Source organism: Tupaia chinensis, unplaced genomic scaffold (assembly GCF_000334495.1).
Source record: "Tupaia chinensis unplaced genomic scaffold, TupChi_1.0 Scaffold000270_2, whole genome shotgun sequence".
NCBI lineage: Eukaryota > Metazoa > Chordata > Mammalia > Scandentia > Tupaiidae > Tupaia > Tupaia belangeri.
The window spans coordinates 2,927,056-2,942,284 of NW_006159751.1; the positions used below are offsets into that span (position 1 = coordinate 2,927,056).

Sequence of the window (15,229 nt, forward strand, 5' to 3'; positions counted from 1 at the left end):
TAGTGCAGTACCCTGGGGTAAGGCTGGAAGCCGTATGATGGCTTGAGTTCCTCAGGTCAGCCTGAAAACATAGCAGGTATGTGCACAGACGCTCAAGATCCTGAGAACCTGGAGGGCTAGGGAAAAGGATCATGGCGGGATAAGACCCTGTGGGGATGCTTTCTCTTTCATGTGTTCATATTCATGCTGTTATTAAAAAAAATAAACTATTAGATGGGGTATGTTTAGTAGAGCCTCAATAAGCACTGGTAGCAGTAATGACGACACAAGTACGCATGCTTATTTTGCTTTCATGCACCTTCCTGCTCTCTCCATCTTCATAAATCTAGATGTCATTAAGGCATGTTCATATGCAGATAATAAGTATACAGGAAGTAAAAAAAGCTTTGGATTATCCCTGTGTTTTGGGGAACCAAATCTCCCTAACAGGCTGGGTCAAGAACTGGCTGACGGGAGAGACTTCGACCTCAACCCAGGATATGTAAAAAGCAGTTTTCATTGCTACCCTCTAAGTCACTACTATGACCTAAATGTTAGTGTTCTCCCAAAATTCATGTCAAAACCCAACCACAATGCAGTATTATTAGTAGGTAATGGGATCACCAAAGCTATTGGGATCAGTCCCATCATAAAAGAGGTATAAGGGGCCTCCGGGTAAAGGGAAGAAGATTACACATGTTTGACTGCACCGTTAAAATCCTGGTCTGGGTGGCTTGAAAAAAAATGTCAAGTACATGTGCATACATGCTTAAAATCCTGCAAGGATGGAAAAAGGTGAGAAGTTACCATGCCCTACTAGGGAGTGCTTTCTCTCTCTCTCTGAAGCATTTATGTCCTCTGGCAATTAAAAAAAAAAAAGCCAAAAAAAAGAGGCTATGGGAGCTTATCATCCATTATGCTAAGTGATGACATACCTAGATGGAACTTTCTAGGTTCCATCAATGAGGAACAGGCTCTCAGCAGACAGATTCTGCTGTGATTTTGAACTTTCTAGCATCTACTACTGACAATAAATGCCTAACGTTTGTAAGTTACTTAGTCTAAGGCATTTTTTTAAGCAGTTAGCATAGCTACTTCATGCAAATATTAGGTCACTGGTAATGTGAAAATGAGTTTACAGCTTGTGTAAATTGAAAGAACTGAATAGTGAAAGCATTTTTGGAGATATTTCCATATAAATTAGTCATGAGATTTTGTACAGTCAGAACTACAAAGATCAATACTGCCACACTATTTACTCTGTGAGGTAGAAGTTAAGGCTACAAATTTTGTAGTATTTGAACTTCCAAATCAGGACTGTTAAGATGACTGAAAATATAAAAAAAAAATTTCATGTTTTAAAAAAGAAAAAGGGGCCAGTGATGAAGGCACTGGACTCCCACATGGTCAATGATGATTTGAGTCCAAGACCCAGCAGCTCAAAAATCCAGCAGCATACCCAAAATCCCAGGAGGAGAATGGAAGAGAAGGGACTGTGGCATGGCCATCCCCATGGAAGGTGATGTCTCATTTTCCCTCTCACTGTATCTCTGTCTCTCTCCAGCAAGTGCACATGCCCTATGGCAAAAACCTTTAAAAGGGAGTAGGGAGCAGCAGGTGATATGGTGGTTAAGGTGCTGGACTCTATATAGGCAACTGTGGTTCAAGTTCCAGACCTGGAAGGTTGCTTTCTCACTTTCTCTCTCTGGTGAGTACACATATCCTATAAGCAAAACTGAAGAATAAAAATAAGTAAAATTAAATAATTCTTTTTTTGGGGGGAGAGGGTGCTATAGGGTGCATGTGCTCACCAGAAAGACAGAAAGCAACAAATCACCCCCCAGGGGGAATGGCCACGCCGCAATCCCTTCTCCTCCATTCTCTTCTTGGGATCCTGGGCAAGCACACACACATGCACCCAGTGTGAGTTTAAGCCACCGGGTCCTGGACTCAAACTGTGGTCGACTATATGCGGGTCCAGTGACATAGCCGTTACACCAACTGCTGGTCCCGAAATTAATTCTTTAAAAAACCTCCTTTTGATGGGAACCAGCAGTTAGCGTAGTGGCTACGTCACTGGACTCCCATATAGTCGACCGCGGTTCGCGTCCCGGACCTGGTGGCTTAAAACTCACGTCGGGCGTGTGTGTGTGCGTGCCCAAGATCCCGAGAGAATGGAGGAGAAGGGATTGCGGTGTGACCATCCCCCCTGGGGGGTGATTTCTCACTTTCTGTCTCTATGTCTCTCTCTGTCTGGCGAGTGCACGTGCCCTATAGTGAAAAACCTCTCCTAAATAAATAAATAAATAAATAAATAAATAAAACCTCCTTTTGAGAGACTAGCAGCTGGCAGAATGGCTATTGTCGCTGTATTCCCATATAGTGGACTGCGGTTTGAGTCCCGGACCCGGTGGCTTAAACTCACACCGGGCACATGTGCATGTGTGCTCAGAAGCCCAAGAGGAGAATGGAGGAGAAGGGATTGCGGTGTGACCATCCCCCCTGGGGGGTGATTTCTCACTTTCTGTCTCTATGTCTCTCTCTGTCTGGCGAGTGCACGTGCCCTATAGCAAAAACCTCTCCAAAAAACAAACAACAATAACAAAAAAACACCTCTTTTCTAGGCCAGCAGGTAGCATGGCAGTTAAGATGCTGGATACTCTATAGCTGACCATGGTTTGAGTCCCAGACCTGGTGGCTTGCTTTCTCACTTTCCTTCTCTCTGTGTTGTCTTTCTCTGGTCAAATGAAAATAAATGAATGAATAAATAAAATTGAATAAGTAATTATTATATTTATAAATATTATAATTGAATAAGTAATTATAATATTTATAAAAATATTTATTTAATTTCATTTATTAATTCATTTTCATTTGGCTACAGAGAAAGAGAGAGAGAGGGCAAGTGAAAAAGCACATCAACAGATCCGGGACTTGAACTGTGATCGGCCATGTGGAAGTGTCCAGCGCCTTAACCAACCACACCACTTGCTGGTCCCCTAAATAATTCTTTTTTTAAAAAAAAATAAAATAAAACACACAAAAAAACCTGCTTTCTGAAAAATATACTTACTTGCACTCTAACAACCATCCGTACTTATTATCTATGACCCAAAGGACTAAAAGAGAAATCATTCAAAACTTGAAATATATTAGTGTTCGGAATGTGGTCTAAGTGCATAAGTAAAAGCATTATGACAGTTGTGAAAGTGATATATTTTTTTCTTTAGAGGTTTTTGTCTTAGGGCACGTGCATTCACTGGAGAGAGAGAGAGACAGTGAGAGGGAAAGTGATCAATCACTGCCCCAAAGGTATGACTGGGATCTTGGCCATGCACACACACGCACCTGGTAAGAGTTTCTTTTTATACTTTTTTTCAGAAAATTATTTTAATAGTTACAAAACTTTTTTTTTTAACAGAATCAATATAAAGTGGCAATTTATTTCTCCATAATTATCAGAATTATTCTTATTTAAGGTCTTGGCTAAGTGGGGCTGAAATTAACAAAAAGTCTTGGACTGTTGGCTCAGTAATCCTAGGAAGACCACCTGTTGATATCTGTCATGCTTAGCTTTTATAAGATGACCAGGTCCTTTAAAAAAAAGTTTCTTTCTTTTTTTATTCATTCTTTGGAGGCTTAAAGTGAATTCAGAAGTATTCATTAAATACCTTCCAGCTTCTGTCATTTAGCACTTCTCCAACATTCAGTTCTGATTACATCCATTTCAACCTTGTCTGCTCTTTTCCAAGTTGCTTTACTAATGCTGAATCATCCAAATTCTTTTCTCTCTCTTCTTGGAGGCTTTTTACTACTCCTGAGGTCTGGACTATACAGTTTTTATGATTCTGTCCCTACTGGCATGAGCTGCCATCAAAGACTCATAAAGTTGTGTACAGGTTTGGCTGGCACCAATTTTCCCTGCAAACGAAGTTGCTGGAACAGTAGTGTTTAATTCATGTACTATTTTGTCATCAACTGTCCTCATCACATTGAGTAATTCCTGGAACTCGGCGAACTCTTCGCAGTTCACATTGCCACTGGGTGCTGCCATACTGGACCACCTGGTGTGAGTTTCAAGCCACCAGGTTCAGGATTCAAACTGCATTTAATCATGTGGGAGTCCAGTGACATGACTGCTCCGCCATCTGCTGGCCCCATTTCTCAAGAGAAAGAGTACTCAGAAGCCAATCAAAATAAAATAACCTGTTTGGTAAAAAAATCTGCTACAAGATTCATGACAGGCAATTTGTCCTTTAGACTATTTCAGGAAGGATGGCCTTAATTAGCTATAATTAAAAATAGAGAAGAAAATAGTTTATAGGCGTACTATAACACGAACTCAGAAATGTGCCAGTTATCTCACTAACTGGGTAAGGACAAAGAAGGAACTGTTTCCCCAAATAAAGTGTCATGTGCAATTAGCACAACTGACATCATTTACTTGATGCAAAATGCAAGTGGCTCTCAAGCTCTTTGGCAGCTCAGAATAATGACATGTAAGCCTCTGGTTTGTAGTCAGCTTAAGATATACTGAACACCCAGAGTACCTCTGGATAATACTTATACCAATTTCTTTAAGTCATCGTAATCAAAACATGATCAGAAATCCTGGCAAATTGGAGTTCAAAGCCTGCAAATTATTGGCTCTCAGAAGCCAGATAATGTCTAATGTACTTTTCAGTATCTTTGAACTTTTTAAAAAATAAGTACTGCAGCTTAGCACTTGGGTTCCTCACAAATATATTTAATTTGGCATGGTGGTTAAGGTGTTGTATCCCACATGGCTGAATCAGCAGTTCAAGTCCTGGACCTGGTGGCTTAAAAAAAAATTCTGGGCGTGTGTGTGCCTATCCAAAATCCAGAGAGGAGAACAGAAAAGGGATTTTGGCATGGTCATCCACCCTCAGGGGTGAATTCTCACTTTTCCTCTCACTCTGCCTCTCTCCAGCAAGCGCATATGTCCTATGGGGAAAGAAAAAAATTTAATAGACAAAACAGATGTAAATTCAAAAGTAAAAGGCACAAAATGATACTCAGTGGAAAAAATAAGTCTTCCCCTCCCTATTTCCAGTCATCCAGTTTCTCTCCCCAAGATAACCAGTTAACTGTATCTTCTGTGCAATTTAATTATGTGATTATGATGAACTACTTACTCCTGTTTTACAAGCTTACACTACTATTGTCTCAAAAATATTATAAACTTCTCAAAGGAAGGAATCAGTATTGGTGCTCTCATCACTCACAATACATAGTCCAGTGCTGAATATATTCATAGGGCTAAAGAGGTATTGGTTAAATATGCCAATATTCCAACTCTGCAGCCTAAGTAAGGCTCAGCTATTTACGGTTGCAATGTAGAATCCTCACATTGGCTATTAAGAAGCCACATGTGAGAATAATCTGAGGCATTAAATTGCCTCCCCAAACAAGATTAACAGAAGTGAAAGTTTGGTTAAATAAGCAGTGCAAGACACTCAATCTCAGGAAATACATTGTATTTTAAGTATGTAGGTTTAACTTTTAAGTGCTAAATTGTGGTAATTGTGGTATTAAAACAAGTCGTAATTTAAATGATGTTAAGTAAGCAACTTCCTTCATAGTATGCCAAAAAGGAAAGAAAACAGAGGGAAAGAAATGATAAAACTCAAATTTACAGTTCAGCTGAAATGCTTTTGGGACTCAACATACAAGGAATAAGGGGAGGCTTAACTTAGTTCTTTAATTCTAACACCATGAAAATAGTTGGCCCAAAACTTTGTGAACTATGCTATTCGGGTCTGCCTGATTTATTTGAATTCTTCCAACATCAATTTTCAAAAATTAATTATTTATTTACATTTTCAGAGTCTAGCAGAGAGTAACAAGAAAACCAGTTGTGCACACATCATTTTCATTAGTTTTTAAGCTCAAAATTACTTGAGCTGGAAGAAATGAGTGCTCCTCACAATCTCATTTTTGCTTCAGAATACTACAGTCGAACAAATAAGGTAAGAGTTGCTGTTGCTATCACAAATGAACAATGTGATTCGAAACACAAACCTTTAAGAAATAATATTTCAAAGCATCTAACTGAATAAAACATTTTCTGAAAACTTAATAAAGAAACTCTAGCCACTTAATGAAATGTAAAGAGGTCGTCTCTGGGGGTACTTACCTCCACCATACATGACCGCTAACATGATGGAGGAAATCCACGACACTTCGCTAGTGCTGGCATTGAATATACCTTCAATTTCTTTGAAGAACACAGTAATGGATTTGGCAAAGGCATATGAAAAGCCGATGGAAATGAAAGCTCCAACTACTACTGCCCACCCCCAGCCTCCATCTGGGGGGGTATATCCTACTGGACCTCCAACTGCTGGTGGCATTTTATGTGTAGATGAATTCCAATATTCAGCTCAAATCCAAATATCTGAAAGATATAAAGTCAAAACAGTACGTCAACAATAAAGCACCTCTGTAAAAGCGCTTTGTGTAGTAAAGTAAATGTTTTTTGGTCTTTGTCCCCAGTTCTTGGCACAGAGTTCCTAAATCCCTTCCCATTTTCGGAGGGATAAGAGTGAAGGGAGCATCTTTTAAATACTTTTTTTGTAAAGTTTTCCCATTTCTTCCATAAAAGAAAGACAGCACTGCCCAATAGGTCTCTGATTCTACGATCCACCCGTACCTTGCCCCAAACCAAAGGCACATGCACACCTAGGCCACTCAGGGAGGTTCCCAGACATGAACCTGAGACCCTCCCACGTGGGTTAGCCTTATAGTGTCACATACACCACTGTGCCATGGTCCAGCCATCTTTTAAGTAATATTTGGTTTTTGAACAGAGTTCCTAAAACTTTCTAAGTGATGTAAGAGGTTTTTTGATTGTTTGCTTTTGAATTTTCCAGAGGGTATGTGCCTGCGCTAGAGAGGCAGAAAGGAAAAATGAGACCCCCGCCCCCCGTGAGGGGTGGTCACACACCGCAATCTTTTCTTCCTCCTGTTGGAATTTTGGGCAAGCATGCACATGTGCCCATTGTGTTTCTCAAGATGCCAGGTCTGGGTGTTGAACTGGGCAGCTGATCACATGAAATCTAGCTGCCTCAAACACCAGGCACCTGGCAGTTTTTTTTTGCCAGACAGCATGTGCACTCCAGGGAAAGATCAAAGGAAAAGTCAAAAAGTACCCTGGAATGGTCACACATGACCTCATCTCCATTTCTCCCTTTCAGGATTTTGGGCATATAGGCACTCATGCTTAGCATGTTTCTCAAATTGCTGGGTCTGGAACTTGAATCATGTAGTCAGCAATGTTTTATTTAAGCCAACTTCCACCCTGTGTCATAACTTGTCTTGTATATTTGCGTGTCCATTTCAGATTACCTCCACTCATACTATATTCCAGCAATAAACACAGGTTAGAGATGACAAGTTCACTCTTGACTACTATGTTCTGTAGTCTGAGACACACATCTTAGCTTCATAACAATTGCTATTGTTAGGAGCTAACTCCTAAATACTGCTTCTTCCAAATGATCTGAACATTTCAAATACAACACTTTGAATACAATACAACACTGGATGTTGCAGGAGTAGGAAGAAATAGCTTCATATGTGCATGTCCCAAATATCAATGGATGGGAAAATGGGAAGAGAAAGAATTATGACATGACCATGCCCCATGAGGGGAGCTTTCACCCTCTTTATCTGTCTCTCTGGCAAACACACACACCCTTTGACAATTAAAAAAACTGGTGAGGGACCGGCAGTTAGCATAATGGCTATGCCACTGAACTCCCCTGTAGTCGACTGCGGTTTGAGTCTCGGACCCGGTGGCTTGAACTGGGTGCGTGTGCATGCGTGCCCAAGATCCTGAGAGGAGAATGGAGGAGAAGGGATTGCGGCATGGCCATCCCTCCCAGGGGGTGATTTCTCGTTTTCTGCCTCTCTTTCTGGCGAGCGCAAGCACCCTATAGCAAAAACCTCTTAAAAAACAAACAAACAAAACCAACAAACAAAAAACTGGTGAATTTTACTGTACGTAAATTATACTTCAATAAAGCCAATAGAGGGACCAGCAGTTGGCGTAATGGCTATGTCACTGGACTCCCCTGTAGTCAACCATAATTCGAGTTCCGGATCTGTGGCTTATACTCATGCTGGGCATGTATGCGTGCGTGTCCAAGATCCCAAGAGGAGAATGGAGAAGGGAGTATGGCATGGCCATCTTCCTGGTGGGGGGGATTTCTCTCTTTCTGTCTCTGTATTTCTGGCAAATGCACGCGCCCTATAGCAAAAACCTCTTAAAAATAAATAAATAAATAAATAAATAAATAATGCCAATAGAAAAGAATAATTTCAAGAACTGCAACAAAGGAGATACAATCTGTTCTGTGCCACCAAGGAGACAACAGAGGCACAAGGAATGCAAATTACTGTCTTGGATATGTGGATGGTTAAAAGACAGGGGAAAAGGCAGAAAGAGGACAAAGAAAAGGATGAAGAAGATGGAAGACTTTTCTGAAAATTCACAACTACAGGCCTGGAGTGAACTGAAGCTTGGCGGGGCATTGTCAGTGGGAAAACTCTGTTGTTCTTCCAGAGATGTACTATGTTTGACTTTGCTAGCAAAGATTTCTCACAGACAAAGACCTGTCAAACAAGCTCACAATCTAAAATTCAGAATACATCGAGTCAATTAACCATGAATACAAGTAAAGCCAATCTAACAGTGGGATTAGACACTCAAGAACCACAGATTCTAGAATATGAATATTTAAATGATCAAAGTCATGAAGGCATTAAACATACTAGGATAAAAGATACTATCCCAAAAGACTAATGTCCAGCAAAAGAAAACATGATTTCTTAGTTTGATGAAACAAAGGGGGGGAAAAAAACACACCTTTAAAAGCAGCCACAAGGGACCAGCGGTTAGCGTAATTTCTATGTTGCTGGACTCCTACGTAGTCAACCGTGGTTCAAGTCCCAGACCCAGTGGCTTAAACTCATGCTGGGCGCGTGTGCGGGTGTGCCCAAGATCCCGAGAGGAGAATGGAGGAGAAGGTATTGCGGCGTGGCCATCCCCCCTGGGGGGGTGATTTCTCGCTTTCTGTCTCTCTGTCTCTCTGTCTTTCTGACAAACACATGTGCCCTATAGCAAAAACCTTCCCAAAAAAAGAAAAAAGAAAAAAAAAGCAACCACAGAAGATATAGTTTACACAACTAACAGATAATCATGCTGACAAAACAGATTTCTCATCGATTTTGAAAAATTCTCCCCTACTCTGGTCTGAGAAGTATTTCATGTTGGGCAAAGTCTTTTTACAAGCAAAATGATAAATAGCGATGGAATGTTTTAAAAAAACGGGAATAATAATAATAATCTGGAAAAAATAATGAAAAGTTATTGGATGATGATGATAGGGAAAAAGAAATGTAATACACTGTAAAGTTATATTTGATTCAATGTAATATAAACAAGACTATGATAATAATAAATAACTTTTAAAAAAAATTCTCCCCTACTGTATCTTCAAAAGTTGCTTCTTCCCTATTGTCTCTTTCTACCCCTCTGAGACTCCAACAATTAGATCTTCTTTGGATCCTTCTACAATATCTACTCTCCCTTCTGATTTTCTTCTTTTCCTTTTTTTAGTTTTTTTTTTTTTTTTTTGCTAAAGGGTACTTGTGTTCACCCAAGAGACAGAGAGAAAGGGAAAGTGAGATAGCAAACCCCCAAGGGGGACAGCCGTGCAGCAATCCCTTCTACTCCATTCTCTTAAGATACTGGGGACACACACATGACTGTCGTGTTTCTTCTCTTTTTTAAAGAATTATTTCACTTAATTTTATTTATCCATTTATTTATTTATCTATTTTTAAATTTGACCAGAGAGGGACAGAGAGAAAGTGAGAAGGCAAGTTGCTAGATCCGGGACTTAAACCACAGTCAGCCATGTGGTAGTCCAGCATTCTTAACTCCCACGCCACCTGCTGGCCCCGCGACTGTTGTGTCTTTCAAACGACCAGGTTCAGGACTTTAACCCACACAGTAAGCCATATGGGATCCAGCCACCCTAACCACCATACCATTGACTGGCCCCTGAATTTCCTATTTTCCATCCTTTGGCTATTCTATACTTCACTCCAGATGTTTTTTTCTGGCTCCATTAGCCAAATTGAATTTAGCCAATTCAATCTATGGAAAGTACCCACCATATAACCTGACTGACTAGTCCTTGTCTTCAAGCAAATCAAGTAAAAGAAGTTTGTTGAACAAAATCACAGTTGTTTTTTTTTTGACTATCAGAGGGCATGAGCATTTGCCAGAGAAAGAGTACATACAAGTACCCTCCAAGAGGGTGCTGTGATCTAACACCATCCCTCTTCCTCTGTTTTAAATATTCCTAGCGTGTTTTTCAAGTTGCTGTGGCTGGAATTCAAACCATGCTAACCCATGTGGAATCTGGTTCCCTTAACCAGGGCTGGCTCACACATTGGTTTTCCAAAGCTATTTATTTTCTTGGGCCAGCCAGTGGTGTGGTGACCCGGTAGGTGAGGTGGCTGGATCCCACATAGCTGACTACATGGTTCGAGTCCCAGATTGGTGACTTGAGAACAAGCCAGGCATGTGTGCATGTGTGCACAAAAACCCAAGAGGATATTGGAGAAAAAGGGACTATAGCAGAGTCATCTTCCCTGGGGGATGCTTTCTCACTTTCCTTCTTGTCTCCCTCCAGTGAGTACATGTGCTCTACAGCAAAACTTTTTTTAAAGTTACTTCTTACAAGAAAGAAACAGATAGGCACCTCTGAGAGAATCTTACCCCATGGTGCTTCTGCCTCAGCCTCCCAGTGTTCCAGTATTTCTGACCTAACCTTCTTTGGATAGCTGTCATGAAATTCTTACTAAGGTTATGCATTCTGGAATCTACCCTTCCTTTGGGTCCCCAGAAATTTTTATTGAACCACAGTAAGAAGTGGGAAGAGCGAGAGAAATACCTTTTTTCTGTTGTAGGGGGAAGGGTTTTCAATAAAGTAAACTGGAAAAGAAGCAAAAGACCTCGTTCTTATCCATTTTCAGCAAGGATGATTAAGACTACATCTGACTCTTAAGAATCTGAAGAATAATTTTCTTAAAAATGTAATCCAATTTGAGATTTAAGATCTTTATCATAGGGCATGTGACACACCGATGATTCAAGCAGGACAAAAATATATACAAGTTAAGGTTTCCTAAAATTTTGACTGGATGACTATAATAAATATCTAAGGCCAGCTGCCATGGCACAGCAGTAAGGTCAGTGCTCTAGAGTTGGCCTGAAAAACAAGCCGGGCCTGCGCCTGAGTGCCCAGGAGGCTGGGCAAGGGGACTACAGCATGATGAGACTTTACTGAGGGTGCTTTCTCTCTCTTGCGTGTATACACTTTGTATCGTTAGAAAAAAGGGGAAAAAACCCAGCATTAAAAATAAAAGGCTAACAGCTCAGTTTTGCTAGCCTGGATTTTAAGACCGTGTTACACAGAACTGCTCCAGTCATTAATTTTATGTTTTTCCTTCATCTAAGTCTGGGAAAAAAAAAAAAAAAAAGAACACTCGAAATCTTTCAATTAAAAAAACACTAAAAAGATTAATCCATCTCGGAATATTTACACACAGAGAATGACACCCACACACAGAGAGCAGAGCCATTTAACACACCAAGCTCTGACTGGAGCAGCTAATACGTGTTGGACGTGATTAACTTTGAGCTTAGCTGCCAGCTATGATTTGTCCCAATTTATCCCAATTACAATTTTTAGTCACTAAGACTTGCCCCATCAAGTTAATGTGTTTTCCATAGTATCACAATTAGATTTAAAACTTCAGGAAGATTTAAAAAGACTCTTGAAAAAAGTGTAAGAGTATCCAAAATAATCTTTTTAAAAAAAGAATGCTAAAAAAACCTAGATTCAACATAATTCTGCCACCATCTGACAAATGACTGTGCAAACATTCTGATGATACATAATAGAAAAAAATGTCAGTCAAATCACTAAGCATATTAGTTCCTTTTAAACTGAAGAATCTCAGCTATAAACAAAGGGCTCATTCAGAAAGTACATAATGAGGGCAGCCCCTCACACAGTACTCAGAGCCTGGCTGAGAAAGGGAGCATGTCCATTCTTTGTATGTGGAAATGGAGGCTAAATGGAAATCAAGTCTAAGATTGTAATCCTGAAAATGCCCTCAGTAACTTTCCTATAAGTTTAGCTATTACTGCCTAAAGGTAAAAAAGGAGGTTAAAAAAAAAGTGATAGGATGATGATGAGTTTACCAATTTGCCCTATAAAAGGCAATAGGGGCGCAGGCAGGTGGGTGGTGGTTAAGGATGCTGGACTCCCACATGGCTTGAGTCCAAGACCTGGAGGCTTGCTTTCTCACTTTCTTTCTCTCTCTGGTAATATTAAAAAATAATAACAATAAATAAAGTTAAATAAAATAATTCTTTTTTTAAAAAAAAGACAATAGGAAACGATAACCGTAACTTTCCTTGAAATGACAGTGGTGACAAGAATCACAGTAGATTTTCTGATTTTTCCTCCTTTTGCATAACTCTCAGGAATTGTGCTAGTAAACTAATCTGGAAAGCCAGAATTGTGTTCCATACCTTCCATGATTCAGCCCCACTCTAGAAAAGAGCTATAAAAGCTCTCAGAAATAGTCTTCATGCTATTCTCTCTATTTTCCTCAATATTAAAAACAAAGTCACTGTCATTTCCTAAAATGACAATGACAGTTTGTTCAGTTAAGTGAGAAACAAAGTATCCAAAATCAATAATCTAAAAAGAATTTGTTACTAAGTATAAACTAGTTTTAGGTTTCAAATTCACATGGAAACATTCAGATCCAGCAAGGCTGTTGTACTGAAGCCACTGCTGCTGAAGTAGCTAACCCCTTGCTCTTTATAATCGGCCCTAATCCAGCTGCATGGCTCACAGAACCACCTGCCCCACATTAATTTCTGAGATTACAGGTCCAGGCAACCTTACCTTCTCTTTCCTTGTTTTCCACTTTGAAACTGAATGCAAAGAAGCCAATTAAAAAAAAAAAATCGAACATAAAACACCAGTGAAAGAAATAAATAAAAAAAATCTAGAACTGTCTTTGTGAACCTTGAACTGTCCATGTACCTCTCCTTTCATTCAGAGGAAATCCCACCCATATGACAAGAAATGGAATACATTGTGCTTTTAAGAGAAATCAGCAATGTGCTAAAGAATTTTAGGCCTATCTTTCAGAACACATAAAAATTGATTTTTTTTGTTTGTTTTTGTTTTTTGGCTAGGGCATGTGTGCTCTCCACACAGAGAAAAAAATAGAAAGCACCCCTCCTCCCACTGGAGGGGAATGGCCATATGCCAATCCTTTCTCCTCCTTTCTTCTCTTGGGATTTTGGGCATGTACACACATGCCTGGCATTTTTTTTAAGCCACTAGTCTGGGACTCAAACTGTGTGGTTTGCCATGAGGGATCCAGCTGCCTTAACAATCATGGCAACAGCTGGTCCTATATCTTGTTTTTAACCCATTATTTATAATCCCTAAAAATATCAATATTTTAGTTAATAACTTCTAGTTTTTATGGTCAGACTATCCTAACAATAAAGACTGTATTTCTTTTTTTAAGACAGCTGATCTCTAAAAGTGTTGGTGAAGTCCTAGAGAAGAGGGAATTCTTATACACTGTTGATGGGAATATGTAGGAGAGATTTTTCTGCTATAGGGTGTGTGCCCTTGCCCAAGAGACAGAGAGAGAAGGCAAGAAATCAGCCCCCGCCCCTTGCCCTGGGAGGGAATGGATGGCTACACTGCAATCTCTTCTCCTCTATTCTCCTCTCAGGATTTTGGGCATGCATGCATACATGCCAGGTATGAGATTTAGGCCGCTGGGTCAACCAAACCATGGTTGACTATGTGGGAGTCCAGCAACGTAACCATTATGTGATCTGTTGGTCCCTAGTGATGGTTTCTTAAAAATAAGTTAATTACCGGTAGAATCTAAGGGCCTTAACCCTAAGAGAGTCTTGAGACCCTTGAGGGATCCACAACCACATTTTGAAATGACTGTTGTTTTAAACAATTATCTGATAACAAAAATGATGTCGGTGATTATTGGTTTATTCAGAATGCACATCATCTTGGTACGTTTAATTGAATCAAAATCTCTGGGTGTGGGGCGACTTTTTAAAGCACTGTAGTAAATTCTTATGTAAGACAGGGACATAGTAATTATAGAAAAAAGTTGATACATATGCATACAGGAAAGGAACTATTAATTTTAAGTATAAATAATTTTATTTCTATTTAAACTATATGTATTATACTTTGATAAAAATCATGGATATAGGGAACCAGCAGTTAGCGTAATGGCTATGTCGCTGGATTCCCACGTAGTCGACCGCGGTTTGCGTCCCGGACCCGGTGGCTTAAAACTCACGCCGGGCGCGTATGCGTACGTGCCCAAGATCCCAAGAGGAGAATGGAGGAGAAGGGATTGCGGCGTGACCAGCCCCCCTGGGGGGTGATTTCTCGCTTTCTGTCTCTAATGTCTCTCTCTGTCTGGCGAGCGCACGCGCCCTATGGTGAAAATCTCTCCAAAAAAAAAAAATCATGGATATATATCTCACTATGCACTTGTTAATGGTAGATCTGTACATGCTAGGCATGCATGCCCATGAGCCTGTCTGGTCGGGAAGGATAGGGTTGAAGGAGAGGACTGTGGCCTGAGACCCCATTGAGGAAGCTTATCTTTCCCTGTCACCCTCTCTCTGAAAGAAATGAACTTTAAAAGAACATACAGTAACTTCATTATAGAATAATATTTTGCTTTTGTTTAAGAGTTCTTTGGTTTATTAAGTCTACCTCCTATAGTCCTTAAATTTTTCTTGTAGTCCTAAATACCAGGCATATTCTTAGAGAATATTCTCCATACCAAACCAGGAATTTGTTTAAAGTTTTTTCCATTAAGAAAGATCACAATTCATATTTGTCAGGAGCCCAGTGTACCATGAAACAGATGAAACCTAACATTTGTAACTGTCCTCATTTCTACAGTGATCTAGAAAAGCTTTACTGTTTCAAGTAAACATGCCATGTGTTAAAGGATATGTGATCAATGGAGGGTGATTATTATATTTTGGGACCCTTTTACTACCTAAAATAAGATGAAAGGAAGGGTAAAACAAGGGGGGGGGGTTCTCCAGCATTAATATCCCCTCATC

General features: G+C 39.9%; 1 protein-coding gene and 1 pseudogene across 3 annotated transcripts in view; both read right to left on the reverse strand.

Moving 5' to 3' along the window:
• LOC102484037 (monocarboxylate transporter 1) overlaps positions 1–15,229 on the reverse strand; it is a 54,834-nt gene that overhangs the window by 18,160 nt on the left and 21,445 nt on the right. For all 3 annotated transcript variants that reach the window (XM_014588237.2, XM_006149610.3, XM_027772310.1), the window contains one exon: positions 6,137–6,397. In XM_014588237.2, coding sequence (XP_014443723.1) covers positions 6,137–6,353 — 217 coding nt within the window. In that variant the 5' untranslated portion in view covers positions 6,354–6,397. The remainder of the gene's footprint in view (positions 1–6,136; positions 6,398–15,229) is intronic.
• On the reverse strand, positions 3,003–4,782 carry LOC114007984 (coiled-coil domain-containing protein 58 pseudogene; annotated as a pseudogene).